Source organism: Bos javanicus, chromosome 22, assembly GCF_032452875.1.
Source record: "Bos javanicus breed banteng chromosome 22, ARS-OSU_banteng_1.0, whole genome shotgun sequence".
NCBI lineage: Eukaryota > Metazoa > Chordata > Mammalia > Artiodactyla > Bovidae > Bos > Bos javanicus.
The window spans coordinates 31,422,076-31,442,722 of NC_083889.1; the positions used below are offsets into that span (position 1 = coordinate 31,422,076).

Sequence of the window (20,647 nt, forward strand, 5' to 3'; positions counted from 1 at the left end):
TATGTTTCTCACAATCAACCTATCTCTAAATAAAGCTCCCCAACCCCCGGCCCCTGGAAAATCATCACATATGCTGTTAGGGGGAAAAAAAGTCTTTATGAATATTAAACAGGAAGACTTTGATTTGAAAACTCTGGTGAATGACACATGTCAAGGTCACCTTGCAATTATGAGGTGCTTGGTAGGTTGTTTGCTCTCCAAGGTGGGAGTCTGAGGCAAAGTGTTTTAAATAGCTTGAGTGAGGTATAATCATCCTGGCTATGGAGTGACGAAGTAAATTTTTTAAATGGCCAATTTTTTTCTCTTCTTGGATCTGGAACTATTCAACCTTTGAGTCTAGACTGAGAGGACTGAGAGGAGAAGAAGGCAGAGTGGAATAGTATCAAAAAGTTGAAAAAGTGTAAAAATAAACTTCTTTAACTATAAGGATGCTGACATCAGCAGCCTGTGGGAAAAGGTTGGTTCCTCTGGTAACACTACCTCCTAGGCGTTTGAATCAGTGCAAAGCTACATCAAACCATCTCGATGTATGACATAAGAGGCATGTTTCATCTGCAAAACCAATTTCAAACTGAGCTGATGTTAAATGATCAGCATAGTCAAGTTCAAAGTAATGGACTTCAGACCAAGACATATGGAATTTTAATCAGGCTAACTTTGCAGTGACCTTTACAGAAGATGCAAATCACTCAAGAGCTTTATAATATTCCATATTGATATTTGCATTTAAGGAAAACTCGAAGTTTCTCAAAGGAAAACATAACAGGGTATAGTTTCTGGTCTATATTTAAATTCATATTTGCCTTTCAAAATAAGACAAAAAATGAAATGAACTCTGTATAACAAGAACTTTGAAATCACATCAGTTTAATTCCTGACTCAAATTTATTCACTGTATAAAACTGGATAAAGTTTTACCACCTATGAATCTCAGACTTTCAGTTATATAATGGTGCTAGTAACATGCCATACGGTGTTTTGAAGATCAAATGAAACAGCACGGGAAAACATCCCAAAGTCTATCACATAATGGGTGTCTAATTTTTGCTTTTATTATGATTACGGTTTTAAAAAGTAAGGAAAAGATTTCTAATACATGTTATATATGATCTTGTGAAAATGTCATGGATGCTTTGGACCAGAAGCTACAGACAGGATCGCCTGCAAATGCAGTTGCCAGATGATAATGTGAATAATGAAGCATGGAGGTAAACAATAGACATTGGCGAGTATTATGGCAAGGTAAACAGCATCGCCTCTACTCAGCTCCAGCTAATTGTTGCCAGAAGGAAAAAGAGGTTCAGAGTTGCCAGACCTAGAATGTTACACGCAACCTCTCAATTTGTAAGTGTTGGCAATACTTACGATGTTGCCAGCTTACTTTATGAAGCCCCAGATACTCACAACGAGACATGGATTTTGGCTAACTCTGGCCAGGTTATGACCTTGAGTCAAGATGATGTCCATATTTCTCGTTTTGTTAGAGCTTGGTGCTAATCAAGAAAATAGGCAATACAACAGCATTCTCAACATTTTGACACTAAAGAATTCTGTCAAATCATGTCAGGGTTACACAGCTCTTGTAATGATTCCAGAATCAGGAATTCCCATTACATGTATCCACACACACACACGTATAGCAGAACCACTCTAACCTGTCTTATCAGGTGTCTTGGCAGAATGAGAAGGCCAATGCAGTCAGCATGTTGCCTGAACCCTTGTATTCTCAGGGAAGACCCAAATGACTATTCTATTAAAATGGCAACCCTACTCTGGTGCCTCATGTAGGAAAAAAACCATTCACTCTGCAAAACAGCAAAGGAGATTCATGAAGACCACTGAATTAGACTGTCTTGTTAAGGCCTGGACCAAGGATACTGTGGTCCAGGAAATTCCAATATTAAGCTAACAGCCTAGGCAGTAGTTTATCCTTCATTTCCCTAGCTGTAAAAAAAAAAAAAAAAAAAAAATCTCCCTACCACGGTAAGCACTTTTGGTATCTGCTTAAAAGACAGTAAAACATCCAGACAAGGGCCCACAAACAGTGTGAAGAAACTCTTATTATCCTAAACAGCAAACATCAAGGAACTAAAACAGTTAAATCAGATTCACTTCATTTTAGGAAATTTTGATAGTAATTAATTTAAGGATGCAGAAATTGAGAGCTGGGGTCATTGTTCATACTGAGATAAATACAGAAATATCTTTCAGGAACAGCAGGGGAAACAGAAGGGAAAAGAGAAGATTGCATCCACTTCCATGTAGTTTGTGGTTAATTTATTTTCAAATATATAAATGAGTGCATAGGAATGGGTGCTTAATTGCTAATATCTATTATTTATATACATTTCCCCACTTAAAACAAGGATGGAGAAGCCTCACACATGCAGATTTTGTAAAATGTGCTTCATCCATTAGCACAGTTCATGGTGTGTGCACTGATGGGAATTTAAGAAGGATCTTTACTGCGCATCACACACTATGTGCTGCGACATTATTATTAAATCATGGCTCATCCGTGTGGTCCCATTCCTGGAGAAAAGGGGAGAAGTCCAGAGCACTATCTGTGCTTCTGCTTCTATGATCTGACTGTAAAAGCATCCCGGTGGATGATAAAACCAGGGATATACATGCTATGAGAAAACAGGCTGCTTAAAAAGATTCCTGAGAATATACCTAATGGATGTATAATTTTGAATCTGAGGTGTCTCATCCAAGTGGAAAAGGAAAATCATAAATATAAGACACCTCAAAAGAATAGTCTTAATTACACCATGGACTACTGAATAAAATGATTACATTTTCTACACTGTAAATTTCATACAATTAAATGCAACAGTGTCACCTTATAAAATGTTTCAATTTTATAATTATTTCAGTTCATTTGCTCAGAAAAAAACATAAGCACAAATTTACTAAGTATCACCCAAATCTAGTCATTCTAGTTCTAAAGAACTAACTTGAATGTTAGTTGTGCTTGTCTGAACTTAAATAGATCTTGACATATTTAAGTAGCTATTAAAATTGATAAAATCAGGGATGATACCCCAGCTAGAGAAAGGCAGTCACACTTTATCTATTTCCATTCTGCATTACAGACTTTTTTGAAGAACTTAATGTTGGGGGAGTGGGAACCAATTTTTATACTTTTGAACCCAAAACTTCCAGTAACCAGTTGGAGCCACCATGTCATGAATCTTGTTATTAATGCCAAGTTCTCTCGGTGACAGAACACTAACCATAATGTACCAGAATATGCCATTTGGATGAGGTTCATCTTGTCCTTTGCTTTGTTTTTGTTTTTAATTTTGTTTTGGGAGAAGAGGATAGGATTTTTTTTTTAATCTGTATTTTTTAAAATCATGTCCTTGCCACTTTGGAAAATGATTCCCAAAGATGCCGGAGCTATGCTTCTGGAGTTGAGAAGTGTGACAGGGACCAGAGAGGGCAGCTACAGCCACCTCTGGTTCCGCCCTCCTCCTGATTCCAGACATGGTGGTGGCAAGAACGACAGCTAGAAGGGCAAACTCAGAGAGGACAGGATCGTGAGTGAGGGACTGACCTCAGGTACAGTAGTGGAAATTCCTTTGCACTGTTACCTTCTCCATTTTAACTAAATATGATCTTTTCTAATGAGGCAGATTCTGCCTCTCTTTTTCTCCCATATTTATTTTTTATTTTTTGGCCGTGTGGTACAGCACGTGGGATCCTAAGTTCCCTGACCAGGGATCAAACCTGTGCCCCCTGCATTGGAAGTGCAGAATCTTAACAACTGGACCATGAGGGGAGTTTCCTGCCTCTTTAAATGTGAAGTATGCTTGATTTCCAGGACTGTGTTAGCTTCAAGTATATAGCATAGTGACTCAGTATTTTTGCAGATTATACTCTACTATGCTGCTGCTGCTGCTAAGTCGCTTCAGTCATATCTGACTCTGTGCAGCCCACCAGGCTCCCTTGTCCCTGGGATTCTCCAGGCAAGAACACTGGAGTGGGTTGCCATTTCCTTCCCCAATGCATGGAAGTGAAAAGTGAAAGTGAAGTCGCTCAGTCGTCTCCGACTCTTAGCGACCACATGGACTGCAGCCCACCAGGCTCCTCCGTCCATGGATTTTCCAGGCAAGAGTACTAGAGTGGGGTGCCATTGCCTTCTCCGATACTCTACTATAGGTTATTATAAAATAACAGGCATAATTTCCTGTGCTGTACTGTACATCCTTGTTGCTTACCTATTTTATATACTGTAGTTTGTATCTGTGAAGCCCATACCCCTAATTTGCCCCCCTTTCTATCTCCCCTTTAGCAACCACATTAAGATATGGTGTACCTGTACACGGGAATACTACTCAATCATAAAAAAGAACGAAATGCTGGCACTTGCAACAACGTAGATGGAACTACAGAATATTATGCTTAGTGAAGTAAGTCAGGCAGAGAAAGACAAACTTTATATGTGGAACCAAAAGTAATACAAATGAATGCATATACAAAACAGAAACAGATTCTCCGCCTTAAACAGCCAATATTCTAATTACATTTGGAATGGTCCAGAGGCTGCAGTAGTCCTTCAGGATCATAAGAGTATCACTTAGCACTTCACAGTCTTCACATCCTCCATGCACCCTAGGGGTGAAAGTAAAGAGGAAATGCTGCTGCTAAGTCGCTTCAGTCGTGTCCGACTCTGTGCGACCCCATAGACGGCAGCCCACCAGGCTTCCCCGCCCCTGGGATTCTCCAGGCAAGAACACTGGAGTGGGTTGCCATTTCCTTCTTCGATGCATGAAGTGAAAAGTGAAAGTGAACTCGCTCAGTCGTGTCCGACCCTCAGCGACCCCACGGACTGCAGCCTTCCAGGCTCCTCCATCCATGGGATTTTCCAGGCAAGAGTACTGGAGTGGGGTGCCATTGCCTTCTCCGCAAGAGGAAATAAAAGCACCCTAAGAGGAAATAAAAGCACCCTAAGAGGAAATAAAAGCACCCTAAGAGGGTTTTTGTCATGGCTTCTTGCTCAAAGGCAAATACCACATTTGGCTGAATGGCCTGAAGGTCTCAGATCTCCTTTAAGGCAGGTTTAAGGAAGGAAGAAGTGAGAAATGAGATGGGTATCCTGACAGCAACATGCAGAGCCTATGCTGTGATGCCAGGTAGTTCAATAAAGGAATTTAATACGTAAGGAATGTGCCGCAAAGGTATGAAGAGAGCCGAAAAGCCAAGTGAGGAAATCAGCAGTAATAGGAAAGCTCTGCCACCTCTTCTTTTGGTCTCTCCTAGTTAGCAGTAGATCATCAGCACGCACATTAGCTCCTCAGCCATTAGCAACTGTTAGTAGACAAAACAGAAGTAAGTGGCACCAGCAGAAGCCACAGCGAGCAGGGCATTTGGAAGAAGATAAAACCAAAGAGAAGATTCAAAGCAGAGAGCTTTGTAGCCTGAGGTAAGGATTTAGGACCTACTTCTAAAGGGAGAGTGAGATGTTCTAATTTATGATTTTAAATATCATGAGGGCTAAAGAATTTGAGGTGGGCTCATGTGGAAGCAGTGTCCTGGACAGGAGGCTGTTAACATGGACCTGAGAGTGGCTACAGCTAAGACAGTGGACAGAGGCTGATGAATCTCAAATAGGATTCTGCAAGGAAATCAGCAAAACTCAGGAGAGAATTGGGTGGAGAGGGTATGATGAGGAAAAGAAAAATGAGAGGAATGAGGTGCAGCTTTGAGGCAATTCATATGTGCGTTCAGGAGCCATTCACAAGATAAAATTAGGGAAGAGACAGGTTTGTGGAATGTGGGAAAGAGGGAGCTCCATGATGCAAGGTGGCCTTGCTAAGTGAGAGATGTTCTGAACACAGTGCAGAAGAGATGAGACGCAGGCGGCTGGATGGATGCTGGGCACGAGGTCATGATGCTTTAGATTGGCCACGAGGAGTGCTAATGATAGGCTATGGAACATCAAGTTTATGCAACATTAAAGTCCTAAGGAATACTGCAGGCAAAGGAAAATATACCCATTCAGGAGAATGGAAAGTCCAATTCTCTTTTCAAACAGTTGAGACTTTTCCCCTGAACTGCTTACGCTACTTCTGTGCAAACAAAAATGGGCCATATGCAAAACAGTTTCCCCTGATCATGCAGAATTATTTAATACGTCTTTTAGGAACTGTGTGGAACACGCTTGAAAGTTGGGGAAAAAAATCTGTTTTCAATTCATTAATATTGCTGTGTTTTTCTGGGCTAGAGGCTCTGCCTTTTATAACCAAATAAAAAGGACTGACTTATAAACAGAAAAAGAATAATGGGCTCTATTCTCAAGTGCAAGATAGAGATAAGGAAGGAAACAAATGCCAGCTTGACCAAAGGATTAGGTCAATATATATATATAATATTATACATAAAATCTATGGTGTACATCAGAAGCAGAGACCTCCAGGGTCTGACAACTTGAGGAGCTGTTGGCAAGAGGATTCAAACCAGTTATATACCCACAGGAAATTACAAGGCCATTTTACAAACAGGTTTTCACACTCTGATAGGAAATACCAGCTCCCATCCCCAGAGGACACCCTGCACCCAACCTGACTTATTTCTAAGCCAAACTTTGAGTCTTGTAATATTTACAAATGACAGGACCTGGTGGGTAAATTATTTTTATATGGTCACAGACCTGAGTAGGTCTCTGATTCTCCAGTCTAAGAGATCAGGGAGCATTTGCTTGGAATATTTTCTCCTGAGAGCCTCTTCTTTACCAGGGGCTGCTAGAGCAGCAGTCTTGGCATTAAAAAAAAAAGTGATGAGGCTTTATGCCCAAGATCTTTGACCACCAACACGCCCTCTTCAGAAATGTATACTGAGAACAGTCTATGAACGGCACTCACTCACTGCTGAGTTTTTGTGGATGATTTGTAGTGACTTGTGAGCTATGGGTGGGTTGGCCACATGCTAGAAGCTGGCTCTAAGGGAATAAAAATACACCCTGTCTGGCAGAGAGATGAGTACACACACCATAGACATATTATGAAATAAGCCACCTAAACTATAAATACTGAGTAATGGCCACAGCACCTGCAACAATATATAGCAATTAAAGTGGTCATAAAAGTTATGGCCTGGTTCTTTACCACTCTGTCTTACTGGGAAGAAAGAATCAAAGGGTGAGAGGCTGGGGAAGAGGGCAGGAGGGACTGAGGGATGAAGGAAGATTTTTGTTTATCTGATTGCAGAACTCACTTTAGACCTTTATATATATATATTTTTAAATAAATTAGAATGAGTGTATTTAAAATATTTGTTCTCTTTCAGAGAATTTCCATGTTCTCCCTTCTCTTAAACACTAAGCAGTGTTGTGCAACAGAACAGCAGTTCTGTTACGATTAACAGAAAAAAGTTTTCCGGAAGACATTCTTAAGAAGTCAATGGATGGGGACCTTAGAACACTTAGACAGCACTGGCAGATGATGCAGAAAGCAGAATTTGCAAGCTTGTGTAGTCAGTCAACTGAAGTCTGAAGACCAAAGATTACTAACATTCTTAATGGAGGAAAAATAGATTACAAAAGTGTAATAATGTTGATTGACTGATACGCCCATTAGGAGAGGGGAATTTTCCCCAATTCACACTAAAATGTTACTTTCAACCATCAGCAGTCTTCAGTATACTGATTTTAATTACTTAGATGATATATCATATGAACACTTACCTACCCTTTTTAAAGACCCTTACATGTTTTTGAGACTTTCTTAACTTAAAAAAAAAAAAAGAAGAAGGAGGGAGGAAGAATGAAGAAAGAAAAGGAAAGAAGTTATAATTTTAACAAAAGAATTACTTCATCTTCTAACTAATTCCCTTTATAGAAACAAACAAACAAAAATAATCCATAACCCATCACAGCTGCTTGGCTAGAATTACCAATTACCTTCGATGCCTTAGAGATACTTTTCATATTTTTACAAGTCTGCATAGCAAATTTCTAAAACAGTTTTCTTACATAGGATTGATAAGATTTATACCATTTTAAGTGTATATGATGATGTATTTCATTTAACTACATAAAATCAAGGCTGATTCCTCCTTGATCTCCTGGAGGAAAAGTGAGACAGGGCTTAAAAATAATATACTACCACAAACAACTACAATTATTTAAAAAGTAATTTATGTTAGGTTTTGAAATGTGCTTTTCACTGGCACTGAATATGGGTGTGGCAGATTTACTGGAATCCACATCAAACAAATAAAAAAGCCTTGTGACGAGAAGCCAGAAATGTGGATGGTCCCTCCTTGTCCCCAAATCTAATTGCTCCTGAAAGCTCCCAGCACTTGAGGAGGACTTACTATTTTTCAGACCACTGCAAGGTTTCAAGAGAGGTAGCTAATTGTGCAGCTTCCCAGCACCTCTATACACAATGTAAATATAGGAGTTTAGAAAAGGGACAGCACTTTAAATAACCAGATTATGTGGAATCAATAGGAAATGCTCAGGAAGTTAATAAAGCAATTACTTAAGTAGAGTGAGTACTGGACAGGGGGTGGGAGCAGTTGAGAAAATAACGGTGTACATCACCTCCAATACGGATAAATAATTAAGAGTCGGCTATAAAGTTATCAAGCACACCACTGCACATGCTTGCCCTGCATCTGCGTCCCCAGATGAGCCACATATAATTGTCTTTCTTTCTTCTTTCCACAGAGGACTGCGCCTCCCTTATCCTCACCTGTCTGTTCTGCCAGTTTCTGGACTGTCTCCTGATGCTCCCGGACACGTGTGAAACGGTGTGTATCAATGTTTGCTGCCCCTCTCTCAGGTACCATCACACCTCAGATGAAAGCCACTCCCGGAATGACTGCAACTGCAACTGTGACATTGACTGCAGCCTTTTTGAATCTTGTCATGAGACCAGTGACTGTCTGGAGCTGGCCATGGAGATTTCCGAAATTTGTTATCGTTAGCACAACAAAGGAACCGTGTTCAGGCAGACCTTTTGGCCCTCAGGGGAAACTTCATGACAATGAGCCTGTGATTTTCATGTGCTGAAATGTAAGGACTGTACACATTTCACCATTTTATTCTGCACCTGTCTGGGGAAAAGCTAGTATTGTCAACTCAATGGTCTTGTTCCAAATTTCCCCACCGCATGGCTCACTGAAAAATCAGATCTTGATCACATGTGATGAACAAATCTTACATACTTCTTAAATGCCATAGGTACAAGATGTTTCTTGACTGCAAAATAGCATGCAGAACCATTCTGTGTTATTGCACTCATTGGCTTGCATCATGGATTCAACTTCATTCACAAATTCAGGACAAATTAGTGCATTCTTTTAGAATTGACATACATTAGCTTGTCTTTCTAATGGACTCATGCATAAACATTATGCATTGTTGGTTATTATTAATAATGTATTGTATAACATCATTTTGTAATTAAAAATTTATTTATACAGTCTCTTAAAATTCACTTATATGTACAGTTTAGGTAGGAAAGGGAATTAAATGAATTAGAAACCGTGTTCCTGTAATTACAACAGATGTCTCTAAGACATATCCAGTGAATTTTGAATATGATGTACTTTGGGAGAGTACTGTAATTCTAGACCATATTATTATATGCTTATGACTATGTCATAACAGGTTATGCATATTCTTAATTTGTTACAGAAAATCTTTTCTTTATTCTAATAAGCAGAAATGGGAATTATGTGCAAGTTTCAAGAAAATGACCCCAGATCGTTAATTCTTCATTTTCCTCATTTCTGTTTGTCAGGTACAATAAGCAACAGGATATTAAAACAGAACCAGTTCATTTTACTAAATGATCAGTTGTGTAGGAACCCGAAAGAAATTCATGTGCAGGTACTTATTCAGCACTGAGTTTCCTAATACAGAATATGCTGCAGAAACCATATCTTTTTTTCTTTTTCTGAAAATTCAAGTGATTCATAATTATATTGAGCACTTCCTCATATTTATAAAAAATCTTTTAAGATGTGGTATAAACTTAGAAAGTGACTTTTGCCTCCAACAAACTAAAACAAACAATCAAACAAATTAAAGCGATTTGTGGAGGTTGAAGTCACTTGAATTTTCTTCGGTCTCTATAGGCATGGCGCTGCTCACAAACGTGTTCTTAAATATTCTAATTACGCTATCTCACTACCTTCATCGAATGTAAAAAAAAAACACATTGTCAATAACCAAAGAACACGAAAGTGAAATGAGTCAACAGAACTTTTTATGATCGAGACAAACAACAACAATAACAAATCCCAAAATATCTATCTTTGCCTGACTTTGGCAATTTGGGACAAAAGGCATGTTTGGTTTGTGTCTGTAGCCAACTAGCACATTTTTCTACTATGCGATAACTTCCTCAAAACACTGAAAACTCTTAATCTTTTGAAAATATTTTAAACTGCCCATATAAAAAACATTGAACTGCTCTTGTCTTGTTCCTGGTAACACAGTGCATCTACGGCTCCTGCAGGCTTCGTCCTTGTTCAATTATCGTGTTATCCACAAAGCACAGAGCAAGATAGAGCCCAACACTTATGAAACACTGTAGTCCCAATTCTTTCTAGAAGCTTAGAGACAACTGTATGCATAGAACTTGCAGATCTTCAGGATGGAAAAATGTGAACTATTAAGAAGGGGACCTAAAGTTGTTGTTATCCAATATTTTCAAAAGAGAAAACAGTCCCCCAAGTACTGACTGATCCTAGATCATACAGTGATTTAATGGCAGTGTCAGAAACTCAAAGTGGTGGTCTAAGTTTCTAATGGCCGTGCATTACCCCAGGATTCTCTACTTATTAGTTCAGCTCTACACAGCTATATACCTGTTCCAGTTGCTCAAATATCAAAATACTACCAGGCTGGCTCATAAACAGTTGCTACTGTGAACCTCCTTAGGGCTTCTCCCATACCCCTAACCACCTGGCCCCTCTCCAAGCCCCTACCCACCTCCTCACAGTCCAGTCACTCAAGGAAGAACATCTGGAACTGTAGAGGGTCTTTGGGATCCTGTCCCGATAATATGGTATCTCATTCCATTCATCAGGCCATGTCATATTAAATGTTAAATATTTTGACTATCATCCCCTTATTCTTTCTAGTCTACATAACCCTCAAATTGGGCAAAGATGATCTATTTCAGAAGTGAACTGAATACTTGTCAATTAAAGACATAAAAATTGTCAGGTCTTATTTTATACTGTGGTCAGAATACTACAAGATCCTTCTGTGGCCTCTTTCCACGGCTTGTTAACTTATTCCTCACTTTCAGAATTTGCCATGCTCTAAAAGAAAGGGTCGGTTATACAAAGTGTGAAATTTCTTTTCTTTATCACCAATAATAAAACATCATCCTTTTTGCAAACATGAATGGCTCTTTCAATTGAATTCTTACACAATAAAGCATACATAGCTGGGAAAATGCAATTGCAGAGGTAAGACAGATGAAAAAGAAACGTGGTTATTGATTAAATACAAATATCAGGGTCTGAGAAGGTTCAGATTTTTTTTTTTTTTCCTGCCATGATGAAAGCCTGTGATCACAAATAAAGATAATGTTGTTCTTTAAGGTGGGCTTCTTAGGGAAAAGAACATTCTGATTTAAGGAAGCACACTAGATAAGAGAGCTCTGAGAACATACAACCTTTATAGGGATTCCAGAAAGAGGTTTTTTTTTCTACACAATATAACCAGATAAGTACATTGTCTTTGCTCTGCTCAATGGATTTTTATAAAACCATTGCTTCCCTAAAAGCCTACAAAATATGGGAAGCCATGAAGAAACGAAGTTACATTTAACTTGCTAATGAAATTTTCCCACTACATAAGCTGATAGGCCTACAAAATTAATTATCAATGCTGGACAATCAAAGTTAATAAAGCAAAAGTCACCTCAGTTTTTTCTTTTTTTTCCCAAAGAAGTGAGACAACATATTCAGTCAGGGAACCTTCACAAATAGGAAATACCACATGAAGGCATATCAGCATTTTTTCAAGGATAAATGTGTAGGTGGAAATGTCTGAAGGGCAGAATTCATTATCCAATGCCTCTAAATTTCTCCCTTTACAGAACTGAACAAAAGAATAGTACATACACTTAATTAAGGCACTTTGACTCTAAGAATTTTGCCCATTACATATTAAGTTCACCCAGGTTACACAAACTGATGACCTGTGATAAAATTATAAAATTTAAGTACTTGGTTTAAATTTTCTTGGGTGTTCTTCAAAAAAGATACCTGAGTTAAAACCTGAAGAGGAGCCATATAGAGGCTCATGTGAATTGTTCAGAAAGGTAGGGTGAGTACAGCATAATGTTCGAGTGATTATAATCAACACTGGACCAAAAGTGCATTATCGGTATTTTCTACATAGGTCTAGACAGCTCGTTCCATCACCATGAAGGAGCCCAGGATGTGGGAAGGGATGAGGAATGGAGATAAGGACAGGAGCTGCATCAGTACTAGATACAAGTGCCACTTTCTTGGGCTTTCCTGGTGGTCCACTGGTTAAGACTCCATGCTTCCAATGCAGGGGGTGTGAGTTTGACCTGTGACCGGGGAACTAAATCCCACATACCATGTGGTGTGGCCAAAAGAGTAGAAGAAAAAAGAAAAAGTGCCACCTTCTGGTCTGCTATCCTGATATGCTTCATAGCCTGGCTTTTGCTACTGTCTCTAAAGCAGTGGTTCTCAGTTAGCGGTGATTCGGCACTCATCTGGCAATGTCTCGAGGCATATTAATATTTGGTTGTCACAATGGAAAGAGGAAAGATGCCTTTGAGCTTTAGTGATTAAAAGCCAAGAATGTTACTAAACGTCCTACCACACACAGGACAACCTCCCAAAGAGCTCTAAAAGCTTTTCTATCAGTCTCAATAAATCATTACCAAATGGACCTTAAAAAACTGTTAGAAACAAACTTGCCAGGTAAATTTAAACTTTAAATTTCCAATAAATAACAAACAATATTTTAGTATAAGCAATGTCCCAAATATTGGACATGACATATTAATACTTATACTATGAAGCAATTCCTTGTTTATCTGAAATTCAATTTAAACTGCGTGTCCTATATTTCTATTTGCTAAGTCTAGCAGCCCCAGTGCAACAGACTCCACACTTTGAGAAGGAATTTAGGAAAGTGATGATCCTTTAGCTTCCTCCCTGCTGTCCGTTGTTGATCTCTTTGGTCAGAAGCCAGGACATTCATTGGGCCACATTTTACAAAGTGGTGTAGTTTAGGTCAGGGAATCTGGTTTAAAGATCAGCTCAAGAGCAGGACATTCTCATTTTCCCTGCTGTCTAAGGTTGCTGCAGGGCATACTTCCTTAGACTAAGCTGGTCATGTCACATCTCTGTTGGCAACTGAGGAACCACCTTAGCCAGGGCTATCCTGATTTAAGAAGTAGGATTGGGGCCAGGAGGAGAAGGGGACAACAGAGGATGAGATGGCTGGATGGCATCACTGACTCGATGGACGTCAGTCTGGGTGAACTCTGGGAGTTGGTGATGGACAGGGAGGCCTGGCGTGCTGCGATTCATGGGGTCGCAAAGAGTTGGACACGACTGAGCGACTGAACTGAACTGAACTAAACAGAGGTCTTCACTTAACCTTGACATCTAAACTGTATTTTCTGATTCAGTCTTAGCTGGAAAGACCTGCCTTGATTAGTGCTTACATCGCTAGAAGAGAATCTGTTCCCCATCTAGCTATTTTTCCTATCCATATAGCTCCCTCTGCTAAACTCAACAGGGGGAGAAAGGGGTGAGTGGGAGGGTGAGACCAAGGCATTCTTAAACCTGGATTGCAATACCATCTACAAACTTCACCACACGCTCTCAGTACATAGTTAGGAGGAGACCAGAGAGCCTGACAGTGTTCCCTTTACTGCATTATTCTTATTTTATAGATGAGAGAAATATTAAGTAGAAAATATAATATTTAAGTGCTTTATATACATTATCACTATTCTCTAAACAGCCCTATGAAACAGATTCTACTAACATCTTCATTTTCCTAGAGAAAACAGAGACTTAAAGAAATTAAGTAACTTGCCCAAGGTTCACACCAAATAAGCAATTGTTGCAAGGCTTGAACCACTTGTGTTCATGTCAAGGTTTTCACTTTTTTATCCCTAAGTCTAAAAGTTGTACATATGAAAAATGATTGCATCAAAATAAAGCCCAAGCATCACTTCAAAAGCAAAAGCAATCATAAAAATACGACACTATTCAAAGAAACCCACTCGCTGTTTTCTGAGTTGTTATCCTATGCAATGATGAGAATTTGAAACATCTTCAATATGCTTTTAAGATAGGTACTCTAATAAGTAATAAATGCATAAGTGAATGTATAGCAACTTAATCTTTATGTCAGGAGCTCTGCCCCATTCATTTCTGGTTACAAAGGCTTACATTTTAGTGCTCCATTTTAGCAAAGCAATTTTGATCTCTGCCTCCAGAGCTCATCCTGCACACAGGACCTGGACCAGTCCCTCATCAGCATTCCATAAGAGCACGCATTGTTTTTAATCAGTCAACAACACTACAGTCAACCAAATGCATTCTGATACTGAGACCTTTTATCTCAAAAGCTATGCAGAAACCAAGGTCACAGTAACCTCTTTTATGGTTTATTGTTCCTCAAATGTACTTAGTGAATTTACAAAGCCACAACTTATTTTGTGGATTCAGAGCTTTCACTACATTCAGCCCTCTCCTACATCATCTTTGTTCCCTCTTTCAGCACTTGCTGCTTAAGGGTCTTCATTGAACATCAAGTTCCCGTAAGCATTTAAAAAAATAAAACAAGAATATCGAACAAGATTCTCTCAGCAGCTAAGATAATCATCATTTGTAATTGAGGCTCTTCAGAAAACTGCATGAACGTTTCAAATCACTGCTGTACAGCTTTGCAATTAAGGTGCAGGCAATGGAAGGGGAAGGCAAGAAGGTAGGACCTTGCTGGTGCTGTCGCTCTGCCATTGTTACAATCAAATAACTGCTGACGTAGCCAAGGCAGTAAGCCTTGATCTAGCCCAGGGGGTGAGTGTGTGAAACTGCCCTCGGGAGGTGAGGTAGAGTTAGGGTTCTAAATGCTGTAGAAGTGTTTCAGCAGACCCACAAACCTCATGAGGTTACCCTCCTAGCTCATGTTTTTGATGACTCTCATTTAAGCAATAATGTGGATAAATTCATGGTCTTGATCTACTAGTGGTATTTTTACAATAAAGTATTAATGTGTGATTAGAGATAATTTTTAAAATAAAAATGTGTCTGTGTACACAGAGAACAAATGAATGGACACAAGTGGCAGGAGGAATTGGTAAACTGGGATTAATATATATATACGCTACTAATAGTATGCCTAAAATAGATAACTAATGAAAACCTACAGTATAGCTGGGAGAACTCTACTCAGTGTTCTGTGATGACCTAAGTAGGAAGAAAATCCAAAAAAGAGGGGATATATGGATATGTAGAGCTGATTCACTTTGCTGTATAGCAGAAATTAACACAACATTGTAAAGAAACTATCCATCAATAAAAAATAATTTTTAAAAATACTGTCTGTGTAGCACCAAAAATCATCTTGCATGCTACCAATGGTACTGTAATCATAAACTGGGCAACAGCGGGTTTAATGAAAGAAACTATGTAAACAGTAGGGAGGTTATTGCCCAACTCTAGGAAAGACTTAGTAAAGGCCTGAAAGTGGTTAGGAAGTGAGTGACTGTGGGGAAGGAGGAAGGGGCAAGGTTCATATCTAGAAAGGCCTTTGAATGTTAGTTTGTGATTTACTTTGGAACAAATGAAACCCACTGAAAAATGGCACGGGATTACATGATTAAAGTGGGGGTGGGAGGAGGATGGGCCACGACACAGTGTACAGGTCAAATTAGAGCAAGGAGGGATTGGAGACTGACAAAGGAGCCACTGCAGTGAGGCATGGGGTGCTGAAGGCCTGAAATAGGATGGTGACAGGGAAAACAGGAGGAAAGAGATGGATGGGAAAGAAATTAGAAAAGGGCTATTAGTCCTTTCTCAAACTCTTCCTATTTTAAGACTCAAATATTCCCTACTGTCTATCATGTCTATGAGTCATGAAGCCATTATTTTCATTAGGGAAGGAACGGGTTGGGGAGGGGAGAGTTTTATTCCAAGTGGAAAGTCAAGGTATATTTTTAGCTACATTAAGCCAGCCTTCTGCTGCTCTGCACACTGATGTAATTCCAACATAAAACATAATCTATAATATTCCAGGGGAACAAATCCAATTCTTGGTCATATAAATTTTCATATAAGTCCATCACAATTCATTCCCAAAACATCTCATTCTCTTTGAAAGCTGGAACTGCAGCAAGTGATCAAAAAGAGTAGTTTAAAATTGCTCTGGAATTTCCAGAGATGCTAAATCTAACCTGCCGACGGCATAGGACCAATCCCCCAAACTTTAAATCAGAGGTAAAGCGTTTTATGTTTTAAAAGATATATTCCTCAAAGTTTATCACAGTGTATTAAAGTCAAATGTGAGTTATTACTCACCAAATCTGGAGCTGATGTCGCCTCTTGATTACCCTAGGTAGGCGAGAATAAGTATCTTCCAACCAACATATTTTTTACCTTTTCATCTGCCTCTTGCTATTTACAATAGAGTGAAAAATAATAGCCAAGGAGTGACTTTTCAGGGTTGGACGAAGTGCAAATCCCATCTGACTAGAGTCTAAATTGTATTCCAGGCCCCTGGCAAGTTCTGCCACATGGGGAAAAAATAATGGAAACTGACTTCTCAATAGCTGGATTGGTCCTGGAGGAATAATCAGTGAAAACTCATCTGATGAACTTTCAGCACATTTGCACTGGCTTAGAACCCATGTATTTATTGTTGGTCATGCTTGAAATTTACTCCTCTCTGCCCCTGCTGGAGTTTTCTGCATGAAGGTGAGCCACACCATGATCAAGATGCCTGATGGAACCCCAGAGTGAGCAGAAATTTTATAACAAATACCACTGATACAGAAATTCAAGATTTCTTCCAAGGGAGGAAGGAGTTGGAAGGGTGGAGGATATGTTTTAGTTTAAAGTGATCTTAGATCCTTTTCTTTTTAGTGCCTAGAATATTACCTAGGCACTCAATTAGAGGAGCATCCCAAAGGTTCACCGTCCTAAAGGCCCCACTTCTGGTCTTGGGGTGTTTGCATTATCAGGACACTCCTCTTCTAGAATGCCCCCATTATAACACAAGTAAATTCTATGAAATGGCTTCAAGAAGCCATATAAGAGTAGATAAGAAGGTTGACGTCTACAGACAGACATGGGTACCAGTCCTTTCTCTGCTGTTTACTAGCTAAACAAACTGAGTTAGTAACTAAACCTATTTGAATCTAACATCATAAAATGTGTCTATTAACACCTACCCCATGGGTCACTGTTAAAAGTAGAAGAGATAATTCTATCAAAATCTTTTGTGTAGATTTAGTACATGTGTAGATTTACTACTTTCATTAAAATTTTCAGGGACTTCTCTAGTGGCCCAGAGGCTAACATTCCACGCTCCCAATGCAGGGGCCTGGGTTGAGTCTCTCGTCAGGGGATCTAATTCCCTGCAACCAAGAGTTCACATGCCGCAACTAAAGACCTCACATGTCACATATTTCGCAGGCTTTTAGAGAAGCAATGGTTTTATAAAAATTCATTGAGCAGAGCAAAGACAATGTACTTATCTGGTTGTATCGCTTAAAAAAAAAAAAACAAAAAAAAAAAACACCTCTGTTCTAGAATCCCTTTAAAGGTTATATGTTTTCAGATCTCTCTTATCTAGTGTGCTTCCTTAAATCAGAATGGTCTTTTCCCTAAGAAGGCCACATAAAAGACATCTGCCATGGAGGAAATTTTCACATAGCCCTTCCTTCTGTGGGAAAATCCAATTAAGACTTTCTTAGGAATGGAGGCAAATTCACATTTTGTAGGGTGTGGTGCTTAAAACAAGAAAGAATCATTTTAAGATTCAAGGCTGCAAAAATACCTTAATTTTGCACTTTTATAAAACCACAGTCATGAGTTGAAAAGGGTACCCTTTTTTTTTTTTGCAATCTATGATGGAGATCTAGAGATCAACAGGACAAGCAACATCACACCTAATGGGAAAGGGTCTTAGCAGGGATTTGCATACACTAGCATCCTTTTTGGGTGTAGACAGTCCTTTCTCATAGGAAAAGGGCACAGCAAACTTTGCCCATCACACTTCAGATAAGCACACAATGCATTAGTCTCATCTGACAACTTGAGAAGTAAAATATACGATGCCAAGAGGCATTCTTGACTCCATTTCAGGATTCTTCCCAAGGATTCCCCATAAAGGTGACACAAAAGCACATAGTTATTCCAGCAAGGGCTTACAACTAAATTATTCAGTGAGAGCTGAGACTCCAAATTTCAGTTCTGACTTACCCTACTGTTTTCATTTCTTCTTTTACATCTTTAATTTATGGTTGTTGAAAAATCTAATTAGTTATTAATCCTTAGGAATTATGTGTTCCAAGCATGATAAGAAACCAAAAAGGACTAAAGAGAGGGAGAAAGGAGAAGAGTTAACTGTGAAAAACTCATTCACAATGAATGTCCAAGTGGGTGGGGGCTTAGCCTCAATTACTCTGAAAATGAAAACGTCAGACCCTTCTTCAGCTAAGCAACAATACCCCAGCATTTCCCTACCTGTTTGACTGCACAGTAGTTTCAAGTAGACGCTTTTGTGGAAGAAGCATTCTAAGATCAAGGGGTATAACATTACATCTTCTTGGAGACTCATAGGGAATATTAAAGACTCTGAGAAGTCCTGCAGCAAAAAATACCCTACACATATGTGTTGAACTCAGCATTTTCCAAACATATATTAGCCAAAGAATCATGTGTATAAATAAGGGCAAATAGATTTGAGACATTGGTTGAAGCCTTTATTTAATATTTTTAAAAGCATCATGGATGGTGCACTTCATGGGGTATCGTAATTCTTTTAGACAGCTGCAAAAGACAGTACTTCAGAGGAAATCAAATGACCACCCCATCCGTGCAACCACACTGCTTCAAACAGGAATCTGTACCAATATGGAACATCCATCTGCTTTAGCTCACAAACTGAGATTTGGGATTCTTTTCATCCAAATGAAGATTTCGATTCTGCCATGGGGAACTACTGACACACTCATCTTTCTCGTTTCACGGCATGTGATGTGCTCGCTCCTTCTCTATCTCACTATCCCTCTAAATAGATATCTATGGTTCCATTATTTTTTTTCTTTTACTAGCTCTCACTTTGAGAACTGAGAAAATACTCATTTATTTACTGATGGAGTTCATAAGAATAGAGTCTCAAAATTGAGGGCCATGATTCACATTATGCCATGTATATGATGACTAACTTATTTCAAGAAGGGTATACTTTTTGTCACAGTTCTGGCACCCCAGGAGACACTGGGTATGAGCTGGCTTTCAGAGAATGCTACTTCCAAAATAATAAGGAACCTGTAACATCCATATTAGGCAACTCAGGTATTCAGTTGCATATGCCATGATTTCTCTGTTTGAGAAAGGAAAGTCTCAACCTCTGAGAAACCTCCTCTTCCTGGAGCATCATGATTTTTAACTCCATTCCAAGGTAAGTCATTTTATATAAGCCACTGACAATAGTGAAGTGGATACAACAATATTTACTCTGGGAATATTTTGCTCTTCATGGTTTCTGAAAACTTTTTTAAAGGACCAAACAATAAATCCATAATGGACATTTATAATCATCTCTTTGGGCAAGTTACTTAAATTTCCTAAACCTCAGTTTCCTTACCTAGAATAGGGAGATCAGACTTAGATCTTACAGTTATACTGAAGAGAAAATGAAAAAGTACATCAGATGTCTTTAGGAGAGTGAATGACATAGCAAGTATTCAATTTAAAAAAGTTATTTAAATCCAAAGGTCTGAGGAGGATACAAATGTCTGCTGCTGCTGCTGCTAAGTCACTTCAGTCGTGTCCAACTCTGTGTGACTCCATAGACGGCAGCCCACCAGGCTCCCCCGTTCCTGGGACTCTCCAGGCAAGAACACTGGAGTGGGTTGCCATTTCCTTCTCCAATGCATGAAAGTGAAAAGTGAAAGTGAAGTCGCTCAGTCGTGTCCGACTCTTCACGACCCCACAGACTGCAGCCCACTAGGCTCCTCCGTCCATGGGATTTTCCAGGCAAGAGTACTGGACTGGGGTGCCATTACCTTCTCAAATGTCTGCTGCTGCTGCTAAGTCGCTTCAGCCATGTCCGACTCTGTGCGACCCCATAGATGGCAGCCCACCAGGCTTCACCGTCCCTGGGATTCTCCAGGCAAGAACACTGGAGTGGGTTGCCATTTCCTTCTCCAATGCATGAAAGTGAAAAGTGAAAGTCAAGTCGCTCAGTCATGTCCAACTCTTAGCAACCCCACGGACTGCAGCCTACCAGGCTCCATCCATGGGATTTTCCAGGCAAGAGTACTGGAGTGGGTGCCATTGCCTTCTCCGTCTCAAATTGTCCCTAAATTGTTAACAGGGACATTTTACGTTCAAATTTCAATTTTGATTAACTCTCCTGTTGGGAGTTTTTTTCTTTTGCACTGTTAAT

General features: G+C 39.4%; 1 protein-coding gene and 1 long non-coding RNA gene across 2 annotated transcripts in view; one reads left to right on the top strand and one right to left on the bottom strand.

The window, feature by feature from the left end:
• The window catches only part of MDFIC2 (MyoD family inhibitor domain containing 2), a 116,994-nt gene extending 105,563 nt beyond the window's left edge, over positions 1-11,431 (top strand). Inside the window, exon 5 of the mRNA XM_061397390.1 lies at positions 8,678-11,431. Coding sequence (XP_061253374.1) covers positions 8,678-8,937 — 260 coding nt within the window. The 3' untranslated portion in view covers positions 8,938-11,431. The remainder of the gene's footprint in view (positions 1-8,677) is intronic.
• Positions 1-20,647, bottom strand: part of LOC133235672 (uncharacterized) — a 703,684-nt gene that overhangs the window by 560,708 nt on the left and 122,329 nt on the right. The window lies entirely within an intron of this gene.